At 45.3% G+C, this 20,686-nt stretch overlaps 1 protein-coding gene across 2 annotated transcripts in view; it reads left to right on the top strand.

Annotated features, from left to right (window-relative positions):
- The window catches only part of LOC134501729 (ADP-ribosyl cyclase/cyclic ADP-ribose hydrolase 1-like), a 38,722-nt gene extending 18,586 nt beyond the window's left edge, over positions 1-20,136 (top strand). The window contains exons 3-9 of one of the 2 annotated variants that reach the window (XM_063309634.1): positions 2,277-2,412; positions 2,758-2,840; positions 4,361-4,437; positions 5,534-5,626; positions 17,317-17,403; positions 18,108-18,178; positions 19,916-20,136. In XM_063309634.1, the coding sequence (XP_063165704.1) occupies positions 2,277-2,412; positions 2,758-2,840; positions 4,361-4,437; positions 5,534-5,626; positions 17,317-17,403; positions 18,108-18,171 (540 nt within the window). In that variant the 3' untranslated portion in view covers positions 18,172-18,178; positions 19,916-20,136. Of the gene's footprint in view, positions 1-2,276; positions 2,535-2,757; positions 2,841-4,360; positions 4,438-5,533; positions 5,627-17,316; positions 17,404-18,107; positions 18,179-19,915 lie in introns of those variants that run through there. The other variant, XM_063309633.1, reaches the window with a different exon arrangement.
- The last annotated feature ends 550 nt before the right edge of the window (positions 20,137-20,686 follow it).

The raw sequence follows: 20,686 nt of genomic DNA on the forward strand, positions 1-20,686 counted from the left end.
AGGGGTTAAAATTAAACATTTATTGAATAAGATGATAAAGGATATAATTTTAAAAATATACCCTAATCAAGACAGATGTAGTAAACAATAGATCAAAAGATGCAAAATAGAAAATTTAAGTTTAATAATAGACTCTGTTATTAATGATAATATTTAATAAGCCATTCCTTAAGAGATGCTTCCTTAAAAAGGGCTGCAGTCCCCATTCATTATACATGCTGGCCTGGGAACACAGATCAGAATGGAATGAAGGCCTGTCTGACAAGGTTCTAAATATGTTCCTGCAGCCCTGGATTAACCATTAAGCAAAATAAGTCAGTGGTGACTGACTCAAGTTTTAAAGTTTGGTTTGAAGGTGTCATCAGATATCACCTTTGTTTCTATCTCAAGGCATGAGAGTTTCACTTCCATTGAGGGGCACCATAGCTGGGTTGAGCTTAGGGCATCCATTGGCCTTCATCTGTGGCCTTCATCTGTGCCTGTGTTTCAGAATAAAATAGCTGAGTGACTCTGGATTACTCAGAGTTATAATGCTTGATCTGCTTTAGAATGTCCAAATATGGGGGGTTTCCATCATTAGTTATGGTAAGAATGCTACATAGGCAACCCCCAGCCCTACCTTGCCCCCCACCCTTCCACCGCTCTCATTTTCCAGTCTTTTTGAGTTAGCACTCAGGTGGGGTCAAAGCTTACTTATTGCTTGCCTGAATGGTCTGTATATTTTGCTTAATATTTTGCTTAATTGCCTCTCATAAGCCATTTGGTAGGGGATAGCCCCAAGGAAGTGACGGGATGAAAGGCATTGGCTAAATCCATACATCATGTGAAGTCACAGTTTGTTTAATCAGAGTTTACCTAAAATTGGACTATCTAAAATTGGATTGGATCCACATAACATGTTAAACCATTTTTAATCACCCTTATTGGGTTCAAACATGGAGAAAATCTATCTGTGTGGTCTCTAGGAGGAGGAAATGACTTGATGGCACATAATCTATCAATCAATCAACCAATCAATCAGGTTCATACAGGGCCGCAACTAGGGTCTGTGTCACCTGGGGCAAACATGGATTCCACACCCATTTTGGCACCCCACCCCAGTGCTCATTTTGGCGCACCTCCCAGTGCGGCGCCTGGGGCAGATGCCCTGCTTGCCTCCCCTCCCAGTTGTGGCCCTGGGTTCATACAACATGCTAAATCGACACCCAAGGAACCACAGTATGGCTTATTACAATATGTGGTCTGCTAAGATGACACATCAGTTGTCACAATTGTTGCACTGTGGCCTTTCTTTGAGCAATATTATGATACCAGGTAGATGAGAAGTTTTGTTATATGCCATCTGACCTTCCCAGACAGACCAGACAGGAAACACAACCAGATAAGCTAATTCTATTTTATTGTACGGCTAACTAACAGAATCTTGCAAGTCTGGAAGTACAAATCTCCTGCCGTCTCTTTTTACAGCCTGTTAAGTTAGGGAGGATCTTTTCTAAGTTTCTTTCTCTGCCTGCTATGCTGCTGTGGGCTCCCGCTCCTCTTATCTATCATTCTCTAGGTGGCATCTCCATCTCCCAAGGTCATTCCCCCATTCCATTACAGTAGCGCCCTCAAGTGTGATAGAAGATGCTGCTGAAAAGGTGCCTACACTGTAAGGTAAAAAAGGTCAAGATTATGACTGTGATGGTGCGATCAAAGTTCCACCTGGTTTTTATATGCATTATGTGACACCCATAAAAACCAGGAGGAACTTTGATCACACCATTGCAGCCACCATCTTGCCCGTTCCCCAAGGACACCCCATCAGCTGTTGAAATCTGTCTTCTGGCATTACTTCGTCAGCTTCTATAGAAGGGCAGTGATTTTCAGCTCAGGCAGCAAAATATCCTGAATATACCCCTAAGAAGGGCACTGTTTCTGCATTTACAGGGATATGAGTAAAGACTTTTTGCGACCTCTGATAAAATGTAGTATAAGTGCAATTGTTAGGAAGAAATGTATGGGGGGAAATATCCAGGTGCTGTGGATCTAGCATATTTATCTATGCAACTATTTATTTATTTTGAAAGTGGATGTGCTGCTCTTCAAATGAAAGTTTTTTCCAAGACAACTTATCACATTCTAAAATTTTCCAGGCCGAAAAGCAAACAGCAGAAACAAAGTATGGAAAGGCTCCATCAATGCATAACATTTTTTTTAAAAAGCGTGAGCATATTAAAAAAAAAATGTTTGGTTAATGCTGAAAGATGAAAAATGTCTCTTCCTTTCACTTGCAGTCCTTATTCTGGAGCAAAACGAATGACCTGGTACATCGTTACACGAAAACAAATCAAGACTTTCTCACCTTGGAAGATACTTTGCTAGGCTACATAGCAGATGGTATTTCCTGGTGTGGAAACCCCTCCGATTCAGGTAGGAAAAGCAGAATTCTTACCCCGACAGTTGGTCGGAGGGATGGTGGGAGGCTGAAACTGTACAGTCTTTGCTTCCTTAAAGAAGGATTGAAACAGAATTGACCCCAAGAACTTGAAAGGGTTATTTTTACAATGAACATGTCAGTGAAAATACAGCATTTATTCAGTCTATAAATGCCTTTTAAACAAAGCATTTTTTTTCCAATTTAGGGAGCAAATAGAACCTTGATGGCTCCCAAGTGCCATTTATAGAAGGAGGATCACGTTAAATATTAATCCTTCCCATCTTGCCTTCCATAAGTTTTCCATGTTATATTTATGTCCAAACATCTCTCTCTCTCAGGAGTCAACTATGAATCCTGCCCGAAATGGACTGAGTGTGAAAGTAACCCCGGTTCAGTATATTGGAAGTTGGCATCCAGGATGGTATGTTCTCATATCTCCTCCCGGCCCCTGATGCTAAATATGTATAATGTATTTCAGTGGTAAGCACTGAACCTGAATTGCCAGGCTTGAAGAAAACCAATATTATTTATTTATTAATTAAATTTCTTTGCCGCCCATCTTGTGTACGACGACTCTGAGCGGTTTACAAATAGCAAAAATAGCAAATCACTAAAACCGTACCATATAAACACCTAAAAATATAAATACATATACAAAATATACAATATACAATATAAAATATAACATTCCAGATGGGAAGACCTTAATCTTGGCCCCATCATGGTGCCAGCCACCCCTGTGAGTAGCTATCCCCCCTCCCATCCCAGGCCAGGTGGCATAACCAAGTTTTTACTCCCTTCCGGAAGGCCGGGAGAGTGGCGGCCTGTCTTACCCCCGGGGGTAGCTTGTTCCAAAGGGCGGGTGCCACGGCAGAGAAGGCCCTCTTCCTGTGCCCTGCCAGTTGGCAATCCCTCATGGACAGGGTCCGTAACATGTCCTCTCTGCCTGACTGCTCTGCCTGAATATTGGTCATTAAATCTGGGCAGCGTCATTATCTCACAGGGGAAAATAAAAATGTCTCAGGGGATTCAAGGTGCTGATACTGGAAGCTGTACTGAACAGGCTTGTGTTCTCCAGGGTCCCCACCTAGACTAGCTTGGGGGCTCTATCAGAAGTTTTGCATGAAGAAGTGGGGTCTGGTATGCCTGCACCCCAGCAGCAGCAATTCCATTTTCCACAGTTTGGCTTGTGATTTTTCTACAGCGCTCCCTATCTGCATGTGCTGCTGGGTGTCCACCGGAGGGTCAAAATAGTCAAGGTGGCAGCCACAACAGTGCAATTGAAGCTCTGCTCCTTTTCTGCATGCATTGAAGTATATAAAAAGGGGCAAATCTTTAATTGTGCAGGCATAGCCACCATCTTGACAATTTGGACACGTGCCCCCCTCCCTGGATGCCCCTGTCGGCTGATACTGTGGGACTACAAAGCTATTGAAGCTGAGTTACAGTCAGAGCCAATAGGCATGGTGGGCATAGAAATGTTAGTGATAAATAAATATATAAAGCACAGAACTACCATGGAATCCAGCAATCACACAGGGGAGGGAGAGATACTATTTTTGCATCCACACAAACCATAAATGGGGCAGTTTTGCTAAAAATTCCAGTCTCCTAAAATGCCCCCCCCCATTCTGACTTTTTAACCTGTCTTTATGGATTTGTTTTATTATTACAATTACTGTTAATGCTGTTTGGGTTCCTCTTCCATGAACTCTGTGATAGGCTGAAACAGTTTTCGGACAGCGTTGATATAGGTGGGTACATGGTCTTGTTAGGGGTACATAATTTGGAAATCGTTGCAGAGAAATTAACGCTGTAGAAATAAGGCATTCAAATAATTGGTATTTTGTAATTGGTTATTATTTGGTAACCCAAATTATTAACCAAATATTGGTTAAATCATTTGCTGATAGTAAGGAATAATGTTCCTCCTTGTTTTAGTTTGCTGAAGCATCATGTGGAGCGGTCCAAGTGATGCTCAATGGATCAACAGCGTCTGGAGCATTCAGAAAAAGCAGGTATCTGCTTAATATCTTGCTAAAATGAATGAAGAGAGTTTTCTTCACCATTTTTCACCATTTATTTGTGAGGATTTCTGACCTAGCAACTATGTGTCAGTCGGGATACGGTCAAAAAAGTAAAGATGGCAGCCACAATAGTGTGATTGAAGCTCTACCCATTTTTATGTGCATCTCACACGTGACACACATTAAAAAAGGGTGGAGCTTCAATTACATCGTTGTGGCTGCCATCTTGATTTTTTTGACCATGCCCCTGTAGATATCCCTGGTGCCAGGTGTGGCTTCTCGAGCTGGGATGAGCACCTGCCTGCAGCACTCAGCTCTCAGCCTGATTGATGGTAAGTGATACATTCAGATGCCTGTCAAGAAAGATATATCCTTTCCCTGGGAAGGAGGAGAAAGAAAAAAGAAGTGGAAGGAAGGAGAAAGAGAAAGAGAGAATGATTAAAAAAAATGGGGGAGACAAAAAGAGACAGAAAATAGCTTAGCTCACCACTTGCTTCAGTGGCAGCCACCACAGATGTGCAGCTCCCAGTAGGTTCCTTCTGCTGAAATGCTACCCTTGAAAATAAAAAGGACAGCCCCCTTCTTTAAGGTGTCAAAAAAAAACCATGCAAGGACTTTGTAATAAACCAACCAGTGTTAATATTTGCAATAAAATTCAACACAGCATAATAAATAGGGAAGATAAGCATAGGTAAGGACAAGGTAGGGAGCATCACTTAAAATTCTGGGCCACGCTCTGTTCGTTTTGTTAATGCCAAAACTGAGTGACTTCCTTTATGCATTGTGCTAAGCCATATTGTGGCTTCTTTGTGCTCTTCTCAGCTTTCTTTGTGAGTTTACCCACTATGGCTGAGAACTATAGGATGAGTATCTGACGAGGCTCATCCACCATTCTCAAGTATGGAACTACACAGATCACCTGTTGAAGAGTAAAGCTGTGGAAGGATCCATAAAGGTCAGATTAGGTCTTCTGAAAATATAAATATACATCCAGTAACAAAGGAGTTTTATTTTAATATTTTGACCTGATATATTTGCTGAACCAAGAAAAGGTTTTGAATGTGTTTCTCTGCTTCTGCTCTTTCAGCATTTTTGGCAGTGTTGAAATTGTCAACTTAAACCCAGAGAAAGTTTCCAAGATGCAGATTTGGCTAATGCATGACATTGATGGACCTCAGAGGTACGTATGGTAAGCCTGCACAGAATATAGCACTGCTTTATAGCCACCGTTCCGATTAACATATGTGAGATGGGCAGCTATATACATTTAATAAATTAAAAAAAAAAAAAAGATATGTCAGAATGACTTCTTGTTTCTCTTTGACGTCTTTCCCTAAAAACGATTCCTTCTTCCTTAATTGTGGTGATCTGTCTTTAGAAATACAGCTGAGACACCATTTAAAAAGAATGTTTATTAATTATACATTCATACCTACCCATTACATAATTTCCTTTAGTATAAGCAACATCATGAAAATAGGGGTGAGAAATAGTAATCCCCTAAAATTAAAGGTAAGAGATAAGGAAACAGAGGAGAAAATATAGCTCCATCCAGCTGACATCCACCAGGTCACATCTTCCTAATCTTGCAAATAAGCCACCACAGCTCCAGGCATTTTCTTAAACTTCTCACCTTGCTCTTTCTCTGGATTTTCTCCATTCCACCCAGCCATTATAGGTATTTGCAGAAAATCGGTGGCTTTATTTATTTATTTATTATTCAAATTTAATTACCGCCCATCTCCCCCAAAAGAGGGATTCTGGGCAGTTTTGTCAGAATGCCAGAAGGAACATTGCCACTCACACTTCACCTCATACACACGTGCATCCATGAGAATAGCTTTAAGCTTAAACCAGATCTTTTTCTAAGCAGATATTCATCTGTTACCATTTTAATTCATTCTTGGGTCTCTGAATGGCCCAATCATATTTTCTGTATTCTCTAGCCTTCTTCCTTCATTCATTCATCCATTCATGCCATCTAGCAGAATTATTTCCACCCAGATTGCCTTCATTCATTTACCCCAAAACTCATCCCAGGTTCTTTCCCTATCACTGTTCACTGGAGCATAATATAGAACTACCTTCAACCTACGGAGTCCTACTTTCATACACACCCATAACTTCTAGATGATGCTACAATGCCAGATTAGTTTAGGGCCTCACAATCCGCAGGACCTCACAAAATTTCAGATTTGAGGGGTGGCTTTTAGAATTTTATGTGGCTCTTATGTGTACTATAACAGGGACGCGGTGGCGCTGCGGGTTAAACCGCTGAGCTGTCGATCGGAAGGTCGGCGGTTCGAAACTGCGCGGCGGGGTGAGCTCCCGTTGCTCGTCCCAGCTCCTGCTCACCTAGCAGTTCGAAAACATGCAAATGTGAGTAGATCAATAGGTACCGCTTCGGCGGGAAGGTAACGGCGTTCCGTGTCGTCATGCTGGCCACATGACCCGGAAGTGTCTATGACAACGCCGGCTCCAAGGCTTAGAAACGGAGATGAGCACCGCCCCCTAGAGTCGGATTCGACTGGACTTTACGTCAAGGGAAACCTTTACCTTTACTATGTGTACTATAGTTTTTAAAATCTTGTGTAACGAATTTTTATGTGTGGCTTTAAAATGGCTTTATATGTAATTAATAGGTATATGTATGTTTTCAATTTTTGAAGGTCCTGTTTCGTATGCATTTTTGTGAGACCTTCTGGTGTAACTTTTTAACAAGGAGCATCTAAGCTTTGGGCCTCACCAAGTCTAAATCTGGCACTGATGCTAATCCATATTTTCTCACATTTATTTTAGCCCTTCCATTCATAATTTTCTACACTTTCAGTTTCCTGCATATATTCGTCAACTCTCTCCACAAGATGGGGCCAACTTCATTCAGATCTGTTACATTCTTCCCTTTAAACATCACAGACACATACATATATGTGTTTCCATTCTTCCATCCTTCATTTCATGAATTAATTCAACTTCTTTACCATTTACTCCTCTTACATTCGAACTCTCTATTTTCCATATACTGTGATTGTCACCAGATATTCCATAGGTGTGGACTTCTGCTGCCTATCATGACTAAACTGCGTAAAATGTGAGATGCCTGGCTGGCTGCCAAGGCAGAAGGAAAACAGGGAGACACCGACAGACATGACTTGAAACTGCTGTCCCTTAACACTCTCTACAGACCTCAGTCTCTCAGGAGTTGCCTCCTCCTGAGCATATGGTACAACTCTCATTACAGAGAAGTCTCAGATCCTGCAGAAATGGGCTGAACGCTATGAGGCCGTCCTCAACTGTCATCTATTAATGTCATCTATTAACGATGAGGCGATAGACAGGATTCCCCAGGTCGACATCAACAGTGCCATGATCCACTGGTGGTAGCAGAAATCACAAAATCTGTCAGCCAGCTATCCAATGGCAAAGCCCCTGGGCAGATGCCATACCCGCAGAGCTATTCAAAGTCAGTGGTCCTGTATTTATAGAGAAACTCCTCAGGATCCATTCCTCAGGAACTCAAAGATGCATCCATTGTACACCTCTACAAGAGGAAGGGCAGTCAAGAAGTATGCGACAACCACCAAGGAATCTCGCTGCTGTCCATTGCAGGAAAATCCCTTGCAAGAGTCCTGCTGGTCATGCACTGGAGCTGGGCCTGCTGCCAGAATCACAGTGTGGCTTCCACAAAGGATGTGGGACTATTAACATGATTTTTGCCACATGCCAACTTTAGGAGAAGTGAACTCTACACAACTTTTATTGACCTCGTGAACACCTTTGACACTGTCAGCCGACAAGCCCTGTGGAGGATCATGTCAAAGTTCGGCTGCTCTGCCAAATTCATTTGGATGGTACGCCAGCTCCATGGCCAGAGTGCTGGATGAGAACCCTCTAAGGCATTCCCAGTCACCTGTGGTGTTAAACAAGGCTGTGTGCTCACACCCACACTGTTCAGCACGACGCTTACTGCCATGCTGAATGATGCCTTCCAGGAAAGAGATGCTGGAATCAGCCTCAGGTACAGAGTGGATGGGAAGCTCTTCAATCTGAGGAGATTTCAAGCTATTACCAAAGTGAAGGAGACTGTTCTGAGAGACTTCCTCTTTGCTGATGACTGTGCCCTGAATGCTGGCTCAGAGCCAGAGATGCAGGTCAGTATGGACAATTTCTCTACAGCTTATGAAAACTTTGGACTCGCCATCAATATCCAAAAGACCAGAGTCACGCACCAGCCTGCTCCTCATGCACCATGCATAGAACCTAAAATCACAATCAAAGGGCAGAAACTGCAGGCAGCGGATCAGCTCAATTACCCTGGCAGCACCCTCTCCCGAGCAGTGACCGTTGATACAGAAATTAATTGCAGCGTAGCAAAGGCAGGTTCTGCTTTCGGTAGACTGTGCTCCACTGTGTGGGAATGTCAAGGAATCAGCTCAGTAACAAAACTAAAGGACTACAGAGCCGTGGTGCTCACTACCCTCCTATATGCCTGTGAAACGTGGACTGGGTATCGAAGGCATGCAAGACAGCTCAACCATTTCCACATGGCTTGTCTTCACAGAATATTAGGCATCAGGCGGCTAGATAAAGTGCCAGACCCCAAAGCTCTCTCTAGAGCAAGTCTGCCATCAGTCCACACACGGCTGATGAGAGCACAGACCCGGTGGGCAGGTCACGTCATCCGTATGCCGGACGAGGGCATACCCAAGCAGCTCCTTTTGGGGGAACTCTCTGCTGGAAAACACTCACATGGAGGGCAGGAGAAATATTACAAACCTACATTAAAGGCCTCCCTGAAGTCGCTTGACATCGATAGAACGATCTGGGAAATGCTGGCCCAAAACCGCCCTCCCTGGTGTGGCCTCATCCACAAGGGCTGTTAAGCTTATGAAGCAAGGCACAACAACTGCAGCGCCTACACCTGTTTGCCCAACATGTGCCAGGACATTCCTTGCCCAAATTGGCCTGACCAGTCATCTTCAGACACACTACATCCAGTTGTCATGTTCACCGTTCCAATGTTGCCGGTACATCGTAATGTTTCGCATGTCATTTGGCTGATGCGTGTTTCGTCTGGGAGGGGAGGAGGATTCCATCTCGTGGGATTGTTATATGTTAGCAGCTGGATTGGAATGTGTTTGGGTTATCTCGAGTGTTCAAGGTTCCTTTCCCAGGACATCAGCAGAAACGGTTACCAGCACCTGGGGGGGGGGGGTGTCAGGGCAGCCTCGCCTCGAATAAAACAGACTCACGTAGAGGGTCTAAGGATTTCTGGCTTTATTGAAACGGAATGCATGCAGAGAAAAAGACGGGAATGCGTGAAGGGTGGCAGGGCATCCTGTTTATACCCCGGTGGCGGACCTTGTCCCCCTCCACCCCCTATTGTCCCCCCAAGCCAGGTCCGGATGGGGGATTAGCGTGGTAATGGGTTCGGTGATGGGTGATTTGGGCGATCTCCGAGGATCCTCTTTGTCTTCTTGCCTTCGTCCGGTGCAGGTGCGTCCCCCCGGGGTAATGGGTGGGAGTTCCTCCGATCTGCTGATGGTCTCCAGGTCCGGTCTGAGGTGCCCTTCTATTGTCCTGGTGATTTACTTGTGGGTTTGTGTGCTTAAGGGATGATGTGTGTGTTTAAGGGATTATGGTTCTCCCTTCCTCTTTCCTGATGTGCATGTTCCCTGTTGTGATTCCCAGGACATCAGCAGAAATGGTTACCAGCACCTGGGGGCGGGGGGGGGGGAGTTTGCAACGGCCGGGCGAGGGGAGGGATTACGTTTGAGCTGGGGGTTTTTTAGTTTGTATTTGGCGCGCTTTTGCTCATTCTCAGCTTTCTCTGTATTTGCATACTATTCTTTAATAAAACAGATATCATTAAGTTCCTGCTTGTGAGTCTGAGTCTATTAGGGTAGGCAATCCTTACATAAAGCTGAGAATCTCAAAAAAGTTTCCGTTAGCCCCTTTCCAGATTTATTTTGTGAGGGAGAAGTGCTAGCGATGAGCAAACCAAATCCCCAAACCACGGAAAGTGAGGAATTGAGCGAGGGGGAACCCGACTCCACAGTGATAAGAACAGAGAGGGTCCCTCCTCGGGAGCTCTCAGAAATTCGGGAGGTGTCAAGCTCCAGCCTGGGAGAAGAGGAGGTTGGAGGTAAAAGAGCCCCTGAACCAACCGGTGAGTCGCCAGGTGAGCTGATCACCTGGGATGAAACATAGGGACCCCTACCAGGAACGTCCAAAACGTCTTGGAAGCAGCGATACCCGATGTCCCCAACCGTGGTGAGGCAGGAGGGAAAGGAGGATTCCCAAACCCCTGACCATATAAAACTGGTGGAGGCCAAATTGAAGTCACTAGAATTTATGTTTCGAAAGATGTCCATGGACTGGGGTCCCCGGGAGAGGAGGAGAGAGGAGTCCAGTAATAGGTATTCGACTCCTTCTTTGCCTCCACCTTCCCCGAAGGAAAGGAGCAGGACCCGCCACAGAGAGGAAGTAAGAGCACTGAGGGTGAGAATTTCAAGGTCCCCTCCTCGTGAGCGGAGCTCCCTGGGAGCTAAGAGGAAGCCCGACCGACCAGCTGTGGCGAAGGGACTGCCCGGAGTGGGGGTTAAGGACTTTACCGTTAAATTTGATGGAGATCCAACTAAGCTATTGTTCTTCCTTACCAATGCAAGGAGTTATATGGATGAATGGGAACAGTGTTTCCGCTCAGAAAGAGCCAAGATTAATGCCATTGCCACTAAGCTCAAGGGCCGGGCTGCCGATTGGTATGTGCAGTTATGTCAATCGGATGCCCCTGAGTTGGAGGAGTTCGAGGAATTCCTGTGGGCGTTGAAACTACACTTTGAAGACCCGTTAGCTAAAGAAAGAGCAAAACGGGCGCTGAGGGAGCTTTGCCAGGGGCCACGATCGGTGGCAGACTATGCTCTGGAATTTAAGGCTCTGGCTGGGAAGGTCGAGGATTGGTCCCAATCCACATTAATAGAACTTTTTCAGGATGGTCTGAATACGGAGGTCCTGAGGTGGTCGCTTGACAGGGATGACCCAGATACCCTGTACGAATGGATACAGCTGGCAGGGAAGGCTGAGCATGCCCATGAGACCTTTGCTCACCGGAAGGGGATGAGATCTGCTGGGCTCAGCAAGGGTTCCCGCACTGCTGCACCCACTGGAAAGTCCAGTCAACGTGCCTGGGAAGAGGAGAGAGAGCGCCGCTATGTGAAAGGGCAATGCCTCCGATGTGGGAAGGAAGGTCACTGAGCGGCGGCGTGCCCGAAGGGAAAGACCGATGGTCGTCCGGGAAAGTCGTCAGGGAAATCTCCCTCTTTACCCAGGAAAATGAAGGCAGCCATGGCTGAAACTGAAGTGGAGGAGATTCCTTACTTCGGGGATGAGGGGGAGCCCGATCTACTCCAACCGGTGGGAAACGCCAGCCACCTGCTCTAAAGAGCGCCTGTGGGCAGGGGTGGAGGATGGGCACGACCATATTTCAGTGAGTGGCAACTATCCCACACTGACAGTGAAAGTGAAGCTAGGCTCCCGCACAAGAACTGTTGAAGTTTGGGCATTGATCGATTCAGGGTGTTCGCGTTGCTTGATGCACCCTGACGTGGTGGCTGCTTTGGAGTTACCCAGCTTTCCACTGCAACGTCCCATGATTTTCACCCAGCTGGATGGTTCTACGGCGGGGGGGAAGCCAGTCACCCATTTCACGGGCATGGTGGCATTGCAAACGGGCAGCCACCGTGAGGGGCTGCCGTTTGTAGTGGCGCCTGTGGGGGGTCCCTTAGTCATTCTGGGGATTCCTTGGTTGGTCCAACAAAACCCCAATATAAATTGGGTGCACAGGACTTTGACTTTGGGGGATGGTTTCTATCAAGCCCCTGGGGAGGACGACGCTCCGCAGGCTGCAGTGGGGAGGGCAGTGGCAGCAACCCCGCATTTCGCTGTCACACCACTGGAGGGCTTGCCGGAGCAATACCAAAGCTTTGCGGATGTGTTTGGTGAGAAGGAAGCGGACCAACTTCCACCTCATCGAAAAACTGACTGTGCGATAGAGTTGGTCCCCGACGCGCAACTGCCCAAACCAAAAATTTATGCCATGACGCAAAAGGAACTGGCGGTGTTGCGGGAGTTTGTGGACAAAAACTTGGCCAGGGGTTTTATTGAACCAGCACATTCGCCAGTGGGCGCCCCCGTCTTGTTTCAAGCGAAGAAGGATGGGACATTGAGACTTTGTACAGATTACCGCGGATTAAATGCGGTCTCGATATTAAACAAATATCCTCTGCCAATAATAAAAGACATGTTAGTACATCTGGCTAAGGGGAAAATCTTCTCTAAGCTGGATTTGAGGGAAGCCTATTTCCACATCCGCATACGGGAGGGGGATGAATGGAAGACTGCTTTCAATTGTCCATTGGGTTCTTTTCAGTACAAGGTTTTGCCTTTTGGGTTGGCAGGGGCACCAGGGGTATTCATGCAATTGATCAATGAAGTGTTACATGAACATTTGTTCAAGGGTGTCCTGGTCTATTTGGATGATGTTTTAATTTATACTGAAATGGAGGAGGAACATGAGCGCTTGGTGAAACAGGTGCTTAGCAAACTGAGAAAGGCTGAGCTTTATGCTAAGCTTTCTACGTGTGAATTTCATCGGACTCAGCTTGACTACCTGGGGTACAGGATCTCTGACAAGGGCATTGAAATGGATCCTGCGAAGATTCAAGCTATTTTGGGGTGGGAGCGCCCGCGTACCCGCAGGCAGCTCCAAAGTTTTCTTGGATTTTCCAACTATTACTGCCAATTCATCCAGGGGTTCGCAGAAATTGTGTTGCCTCTCACTGATTTGTTACGTACGAAGGGGTTGGGGGACACACGCAAGGTGAAGAACCCGGGGGCATTGCTCAGTTGGACACCTGACTGCCAGTTGGCTTTCGACAAACTCAAAAGCCTGTTCACTGCTGAACCCATTCTGCAACATCCTGATCCTACTAAACCCTTTGTGGTTCAAGTGGATGCTTCCGATTTCTCAATTGGAGCGCTCTTGCTGCAAGCAGATGCTGGTGGCCACCTGAAGCCCTGTGCATATCTGTCCCAGAAATTTTCCGAGACGGAAAGGCGATGGCATATTTGGGAAAAAGAAGCTTTTGCAGTCAAGGCTGCTTTGGAGGCATGGCACCACCTCTTAGAAGGGGCTAAATATCCTTTTGAGGTTTGGACTGACCATAAAAATTTGGAAGTGCTCAGCACGCCCCGTAAGCTCAGCCCTAAGCAGATCCGCTGGGCTCAATTTTTCAGTCGCTTTGACTTTAAGTTGAAGTTCATTCCGGGCAAGAAAAACCTCCTGGCTGATGCGCTTTCCCGCCTGCCCCAGGATTCGGTCCAGGCACCTGACATTGTGGGTACTGTATGGACAGCACCCCAATTGGGGTTGCAAGCTGTCACACGCAGTCAGACTCGTGCACAGCTGCCCCCAGCTTCAGTTTCACCGGCTGGGGGAAGGACGCCGATTCCCTCGCAATTGCAACAACAGTTTCTGCTAGAGCTGAAATCTGACACTTGGTTGCAAGCGAATAGAGACAATGTTACATTTGACAGAGGCTTCGCTTGGAAGCAGAACCGCCTCTATGTCCCTGACAGTTTGCGAAGGGAAATTTTGATTTGGTCTCATGATGATAAAGTGGCTGGTCATTTTGGGTTTGTCAAAACCTTGCATCTGGTACGCCGCCAATTCTGGTGGCCCACATTGAGATGTGATGTAAAAAGTTATGTTGCTTCTTGTCCTGTCTGTGCCATGTCTAAACGGAAGGGGGGAAAACTGCAAGGGCTGCTGCAGCCGGTGGCCAGCCCCTCCCGTCCTTGGGAGGAGGTTTCCATGGACTTCATTGTGGATTTGCCTCCTAGTCAGAGAAAGACTGTGATTTGGGTGATAAAGGATTACTTTTCCAAGCAAGCCCATTTCATTCCATGTGCCTCCATTCCGTCTGCGCAGCAATTGGCCTGCCTTTTCCTAATCCACATCTACTGGATCCACGGGAGCCCCTCCTGCTTGATCACAGACTGCAGAACACAGTTTACTTCCCAATTTTGGAGGGCATTTTTGAAGCTGGTGGGCACCAAGCAGGCGTTGTCCACTGCGTTGCATCCGGAGACTGACGGATCTACGGAGGCTCTTAATTCGACCCTGGAGCAATTTTTGAGGGCATTTGTCAACTATCAGCAGGACAATTGGGTTGATCTGCTGCCTTTTGCTGAGGTGGCTTATAACAACGCCGTCCATCAGAGCACGGGGCACACCCCTTTCCGTATTGTGTTTGGCCGGGACTTTGTTCCCATCCCTGACTTGCCTCAACCCCCCACACAGCCCTGCTCTGCTTCTGATTGGGCTGCTCAACTGGCTGATTCGTGGCCGGTAATTCAACAGGCGTTGGCTGATGCCCAGTCTGCCTATAAACTGCACGCCGATAAGCGACGGGCCCTTCAACCTGCTTTTAAAGTTGGTGATAAGGTCTACCTTTCCACCAAACTAATTAAGTCCCCTCAGCCCTCAAAGAAGTTGGCTCCTAAGTTTGTTGGTCCTTTTCCCATTGTGGGAATTGTGAACCCTGTCACGTTTAAACTGGATTTGCCACACAATCTGAAACATTTACATCCTGTTTTTCATTGCAGCTTACTCAAGCCTGTCAACCACTCCGATCACTGGCATCCGCAACCCCCACCTCCTGCTCCGATCATGATTGACGGGCAGCAACATTTTGAGGTGAAGGAGGTCCTTGATTCTCGCCGACTTCGTGGCACCCTGCAGTACCTCATTCAGTGGAAACACTTTCCCCACCCTGAGTGGGTGTCTGCCCGTGATGTTCACTCTCCTGTTTTAGTTAGACACTTTCATCTGGCTTATCCTCTGAAACCTGCTCCTTAGTGTTTTGGGGGGGGGGCCGGTATGTCATGTTCACCGTTCCGATGTTACCATTGCATTGTAACGTTTCGCATGTCATTTGGCTGATGCGTGTTTCGTCTGGGAGGGGAGGAGGATTCCATCTCGTGGGATTGTTATATGTTAGCAGCTGGATTGGAATGTGTTTGGGTTATCTCTTGTGTTCAAGGTTCCTTTCCCAGGACATCAGCAGAAACGGTTACCAGCACCTGGGGGGGGGGGGGGAGTTTGCAACGGCAGGGCGAGGGGAGGGATTACGTTTGTGCCGAGGGTTTTTAGTTTGTATTTGGTGCGCTTTTGCTCATTCTCAGCTTTCTCTGTATTTGCATACTATTCTTTAATAAATCAGATATCATTAAGTTCCTGCTTGTGAGTCTATTAGAGTAGGCCATCATTACACCAGTCTTAACATGACTAATGGTGTTGAGGTCTTTATCAATGACGATGGACCAACTTATATCCTATCCTGTCTCAGCTTTGTGGGAAATCTGAATTGATTTTTATTGCATTGTTGGCTTCTGCCACTAGAGGTCTCTGTCCCCCATGAATAGATTTTGCTTGCCTTAAAATGCAGCAGTGATTTAGATCATCATCATCATCATCATCATCAATATTGTTATTGCAAAGTAACCCTGAGACCTAAAAAGGGGGAAGAAAAGAAAACTAGGAATACTGGATTGGATACTGAGAATTAAACTCCAATAGGCCCTGGCTGGGCTTGTAAAAATAAAGAGAAAAGGAGGAGGCTTAGAAAGGAGGGAAGCTGGAAAGAACAAAAAGTAGAGTCATGGTGAAAAGGAGAACCTTTAAAAAAAAAAGACACAGAGGGAGGATCAAAAATATATTTCCCCTAAACTCTTTTGTCTTCTGAAATTGTATAAAACTTCTGAGGGTCTCCTTAGTTATTAATCTGAACCTCAGCATCCATAGCTTTTTTCACATCTTGTTCTTTTCTCCCCACCCCCCCCCACCCCCCCACCCCACAATGAGCCTGTTTTCACATTCCTATAACTGTACTGGGGGTGCTGCAAAACCGCCTGCAAACCTTGCAAGTGCAGCATCAACCACGCTGAATGTGGTCTGCTGTCAGTAGGGTGTGCACTAATCACGGCAGGTGTGCGGTTTCCCTATATAAATGGGGTAAGGCACCACCTCCAGGGTGTGACTGTGGGGCTGGCAGGCCAGCTGTTAAGCACATAATACAAGCATGTAAGACTAGAGCCTACAAAGGGAACTCTGCTGATTTCCTGATGGCAACAGATGCTGCAAAAGACTATATTTGTAACCTTAATGTTTGTTTTTAGTTATAATTGCCCTATGACCAATGTATATACCTTTTATATTCCCATTTTTAAAATATAATATATTTGTAATATGTATGATGTGCTGCCATACGATAAATAAATAAACACAGTAAATGTGGCCTCTATGAGTGCAGTGGCCTCTATGTGTGCATAAGAAGAAAAAAAATGCTTGCAATTAAAAGAAGCCTCTCTGTACATTTGTACTGATTCCTCTTCCTGAGTTTGCTCAAAAGATGGATGTTGGGGGCAAGGCTGATCAGTGCTGTTTCAGGTTGTTAGATCTTAGGGCAGCGATTCTCAACCCTGGCAACTTGAAGATGTGTAGACTTCCAACTCCCTGAATTCCCCAGCCAGCAATGCTGGGAGTTGAAGTCCACACATCTTCAAGCTGCCAAGGTTGAGAAATGCTGCCTTAGGGACAGGAGGGCAGGGGCAGACCAGTCTCTCAGCCTTGTGGGCCTTTGTCCCCAACCTTGGAGGCAGTAAAGCAATTTTAAACATATTTATTCAGGAATCATGCACCATGTTTTTATTTTCTGCAAGGATTTTGCTGTTTCCTGTATGCAACCTCCTGTGACTATCACAGAGTCAATAAGCACTTGGAACTGACATGTGATGGGTTTTTATTGCCAGGGAATCTTGCACAGGACATTCCATTGCACAGTTGAGAGAAATCTTGGAATACCGAAATATAAGTGTTTCCTGCGAAGACAATTACAGGTAATTTCTGTGCACCAGTTAACAGCATAAATGTTACAGAAATAGTGCAAAATTATTGTCCACAAAAACCTCAGCAAAAACAGTTTCTGCTTTATCACTTGGTAGATATTATTATTATTATTATATTTTAATTAACAGGTATCAATTGTAATCTTTAAGGATACTGCTTAAGCTACAGTTAATGCAATAAAAGAAAAGAAATAAAATGATAAAGGTTATATCCACTGCTCCCCCCTCAGAGATCAACTTTCCCAGAGGTCACAATAAATCTTATAAAAACAATTCCAGTATATGGTTGTAATGTGAACATATTCAGAATCAGACAAGCAAACTGCAGATAGGTGAGGGAATCAAAGCTTTCATGAACAGCCTTTCCGTAGATTTACTGCTATGGTGTCTTCAAAATAAAAGAGTAAAGATTCAAATGTATTTTTGAAGGATGGACCCCAAACTTGGAACTTCTCATCCCATAAAGGACTATGGGATTATCTGAGGGGGAAGGGGCAGCCAAACAAATCACCATTTGGTGCTGGAAAGATAGCATGACTCCAGACCTACAACCCTGGATGAATGTTTGATTGATAAATTAGAGTTTTACACCCTCTGGGTGGATGTATCCTGTAATTTTGGAGACTGTAGTTGACTAAGATACCTGCCATATATACGTGGATTTATTTGTGTATTTTGTTTCTGTTTTACAACAGGCCAGCACAGTTGCTTCAGTGTACGAGAAACCCCAATCACACCGCCTGCGCAGTTTGCTCCTGAAATCATGGTATTGTTCTTGAGCTAGATATAATATAGAATGGAGTGTAGCATATAGTTTATAAAGGAGGAACTAGAAAGATAGAAGATATTAATAGAGCTGTAGCCATATGCAAAGTCTTGGGTGACCCTTGGTTTGCATTGGTGTATGGATATTGCATATGCTGTGTGCATTTGCAAAATAATAAGGAAATGACTGGAGGTGATTTAAGTCTTTCCAAAATAATCAAAATATTCTTAGTAGAGGCCACTTCCCAATGCAAGGGCTGTGTCTGTCAGGGATCAGAGCCACTGCTAGTCTTCCGGTGATAACATGGACCTTCAGACAAGTTTTGCCCTCTAAATCAGTTAACTTCTGAGGTTAATCAGCTCAGCTGCTGGTCCTGAGGGGCCATGGTGGAGATAACTAGGCTGCCTTTCATCTGTGGCCGTCAGCAGCTGGATCCCAGGGTACAGGAACTCCCGACTTTCTGTCTGCCTCTGGGATGTCCACAGGGAGTGGTAAAAAAAAGTCAAAAGTTGCACATCAAAAATTGCTCTGCCCCCTAAGGCAGCCAGTAACCCCAAAGACTTGGGGAGAGGGGGGAAGACAATGGCCAATGGTGGGGCCGTATTTTTGGAAAGAACATAAATTATCAAGTGGTGGTTTTACTCCTCATTTCTATGGTAATGGAAACAGTTGCTGACCATATCTTCTCTGGCACCTTTTAGGGACCTGAACACTGATATCCTGTCCCCCCCTTGGCCTTCTTTTCTCCAGGCTGAATATCTAAAATTCCTTCAGCCTTTCCTCATAGAGATGTCCTCACATCCATGTGTCTTCTTTGCTGCTGTCCTCCGAAGCTGTTCTCAGTTTACAACACTTTATCACTGTCCATCTCATCTCATCTGCGGTGCCCATCTAGCAGAATGGAACAGGAAGAAGCAGACCAAGACAATGGCATTAAGAATCTCTATCTCCAGGTCTAGCAGAGCCGCTGGGCCTGGAGAGCCAGTGGAACAGTCACGCCTGCAGAGGATTTGGAATAAATGCTTTGGATGTTATGCAAGCCCAGCATCTCTCCATTAATCAATAAAAAGACTTCTGTGGGAACCTGGAAAAGGCAGCTGCTTTAAGGGATGCACTCATTAAAATTAAATCAGCAGTGGTTTTTGTTTTCAGGCTAGTGCTGAAGCTTGTCAAAAGAAGACCTGCTTTAATGAACAGCAGAAAGGCCGTCTGCAGAAGGGGCCAAAAAAGTCAAAATGGCAGCCAGAACCGCACAAAGTCCTGCAGGTTAAACAGGTGGGACTTCAGTCACATGGCCAGGGTGGCTACCTTGATGTTTTTAGTCCCTCCTGCAGATACCCATGAACAGCAGAAAGGTGCTGTTCTTATGCAAGGTCCAAATCATTTTTGAAGCACAAACAACCTTAACAGCTCATGACATGAAAGCTGGAGAGACAGAAATAGGGTGGCCTTTTCACTGATGCTACTGCAGAGCAACAGCTTGGCTGCTTTCCCCATTTGACAGATTGGGCCTCCCTGCTTGCAAACTGTCAGGAAACCACTCACTCCTTAATCAGAGCAGCACTTGTTTGATCTTCCTCCTTGGTGCTGTCGAGACAGATCATGCCAAGCATTCTCAGTCTGACTTCTATTATAAGGTCCAACTTACATCTCCAAGGAATGCATGTTCCTGCATCATTTTAATAACGAACTTTCCTTCTCCCCCCCACCCTTCCCACTGTTCTGGTTTCCCTACAGGGGGAAGATAGAAGAGCAAACTCTCATCAGATTCAGAGAGACCCAGCAGATAATATCATCCTGTAATTTAGAGAGCTGCTTTCTAACCAGATATTTTTATACCACCCAATAAGAGTATCTGCTTTTCTAAATTTCAAGTTTTTGTTCTATTTTTATTACTTCTTTCTCATTTGTCTCATTGTTTGTTGCTGCTAATAAAGGTAACAAAATATTTTTATTAATCATTGTGCTACATGATTAATATCAATTAATTATTATATTTTCTCCTATTTTCTCTGACTCTATGAAGTGCCAAGCAAGATAACCAGGAGTAGCTATGTATGTCCAGGATGCGAAGTGGGAATTGGAGCATAGATCTCCCCGGCTCTTGGCTAGCCATTGTCCTCTCCTGTTCCAACTCTGAGTTAAAACTGGGGGTCTGAAAAAGTCCATACCTTTCTTAATGCTTGGCTTCCTTGCAAAATTAGATGACCATCCTTAGCATGGGAGGAAGACAAGGAAAAAAATGTCCACCATGTTTGAAACCCTCAACTGAATCCTTGAACAAGGAAGCCACACAAAATACCGTCCAAATAAGAAATCTCTTTTGAAGTCAGAATTACTTTGCTGATTTTCCATGAAATGCTCAGAGAAATAGTGGCTGGGGCACTGAGCCCTAAGTTTTGGTGTCTGCTGACTGTTTGAGAAAGTAGATAATGCAATGAAAATGATTAAAAAAAAAGGGAACTAATTGTAGGCTGCAGCTGACTCCAGAGGGGAAACTCAAGCCTA

This window comes from Candoia aspera, chromosome 8 (assembly GCF_035149785.1).
Source record: "Candoia aspera isolate rCanAsp1 chromosome 8, rCanAsp1.hap2, whole genome shotgun sequence".
Taxonomy (NCBI): Eukaryota; Metazoa; Chordata; class Lepidosauria; order Squamata; family Boidae; genus Candoia; species Candoia aspera.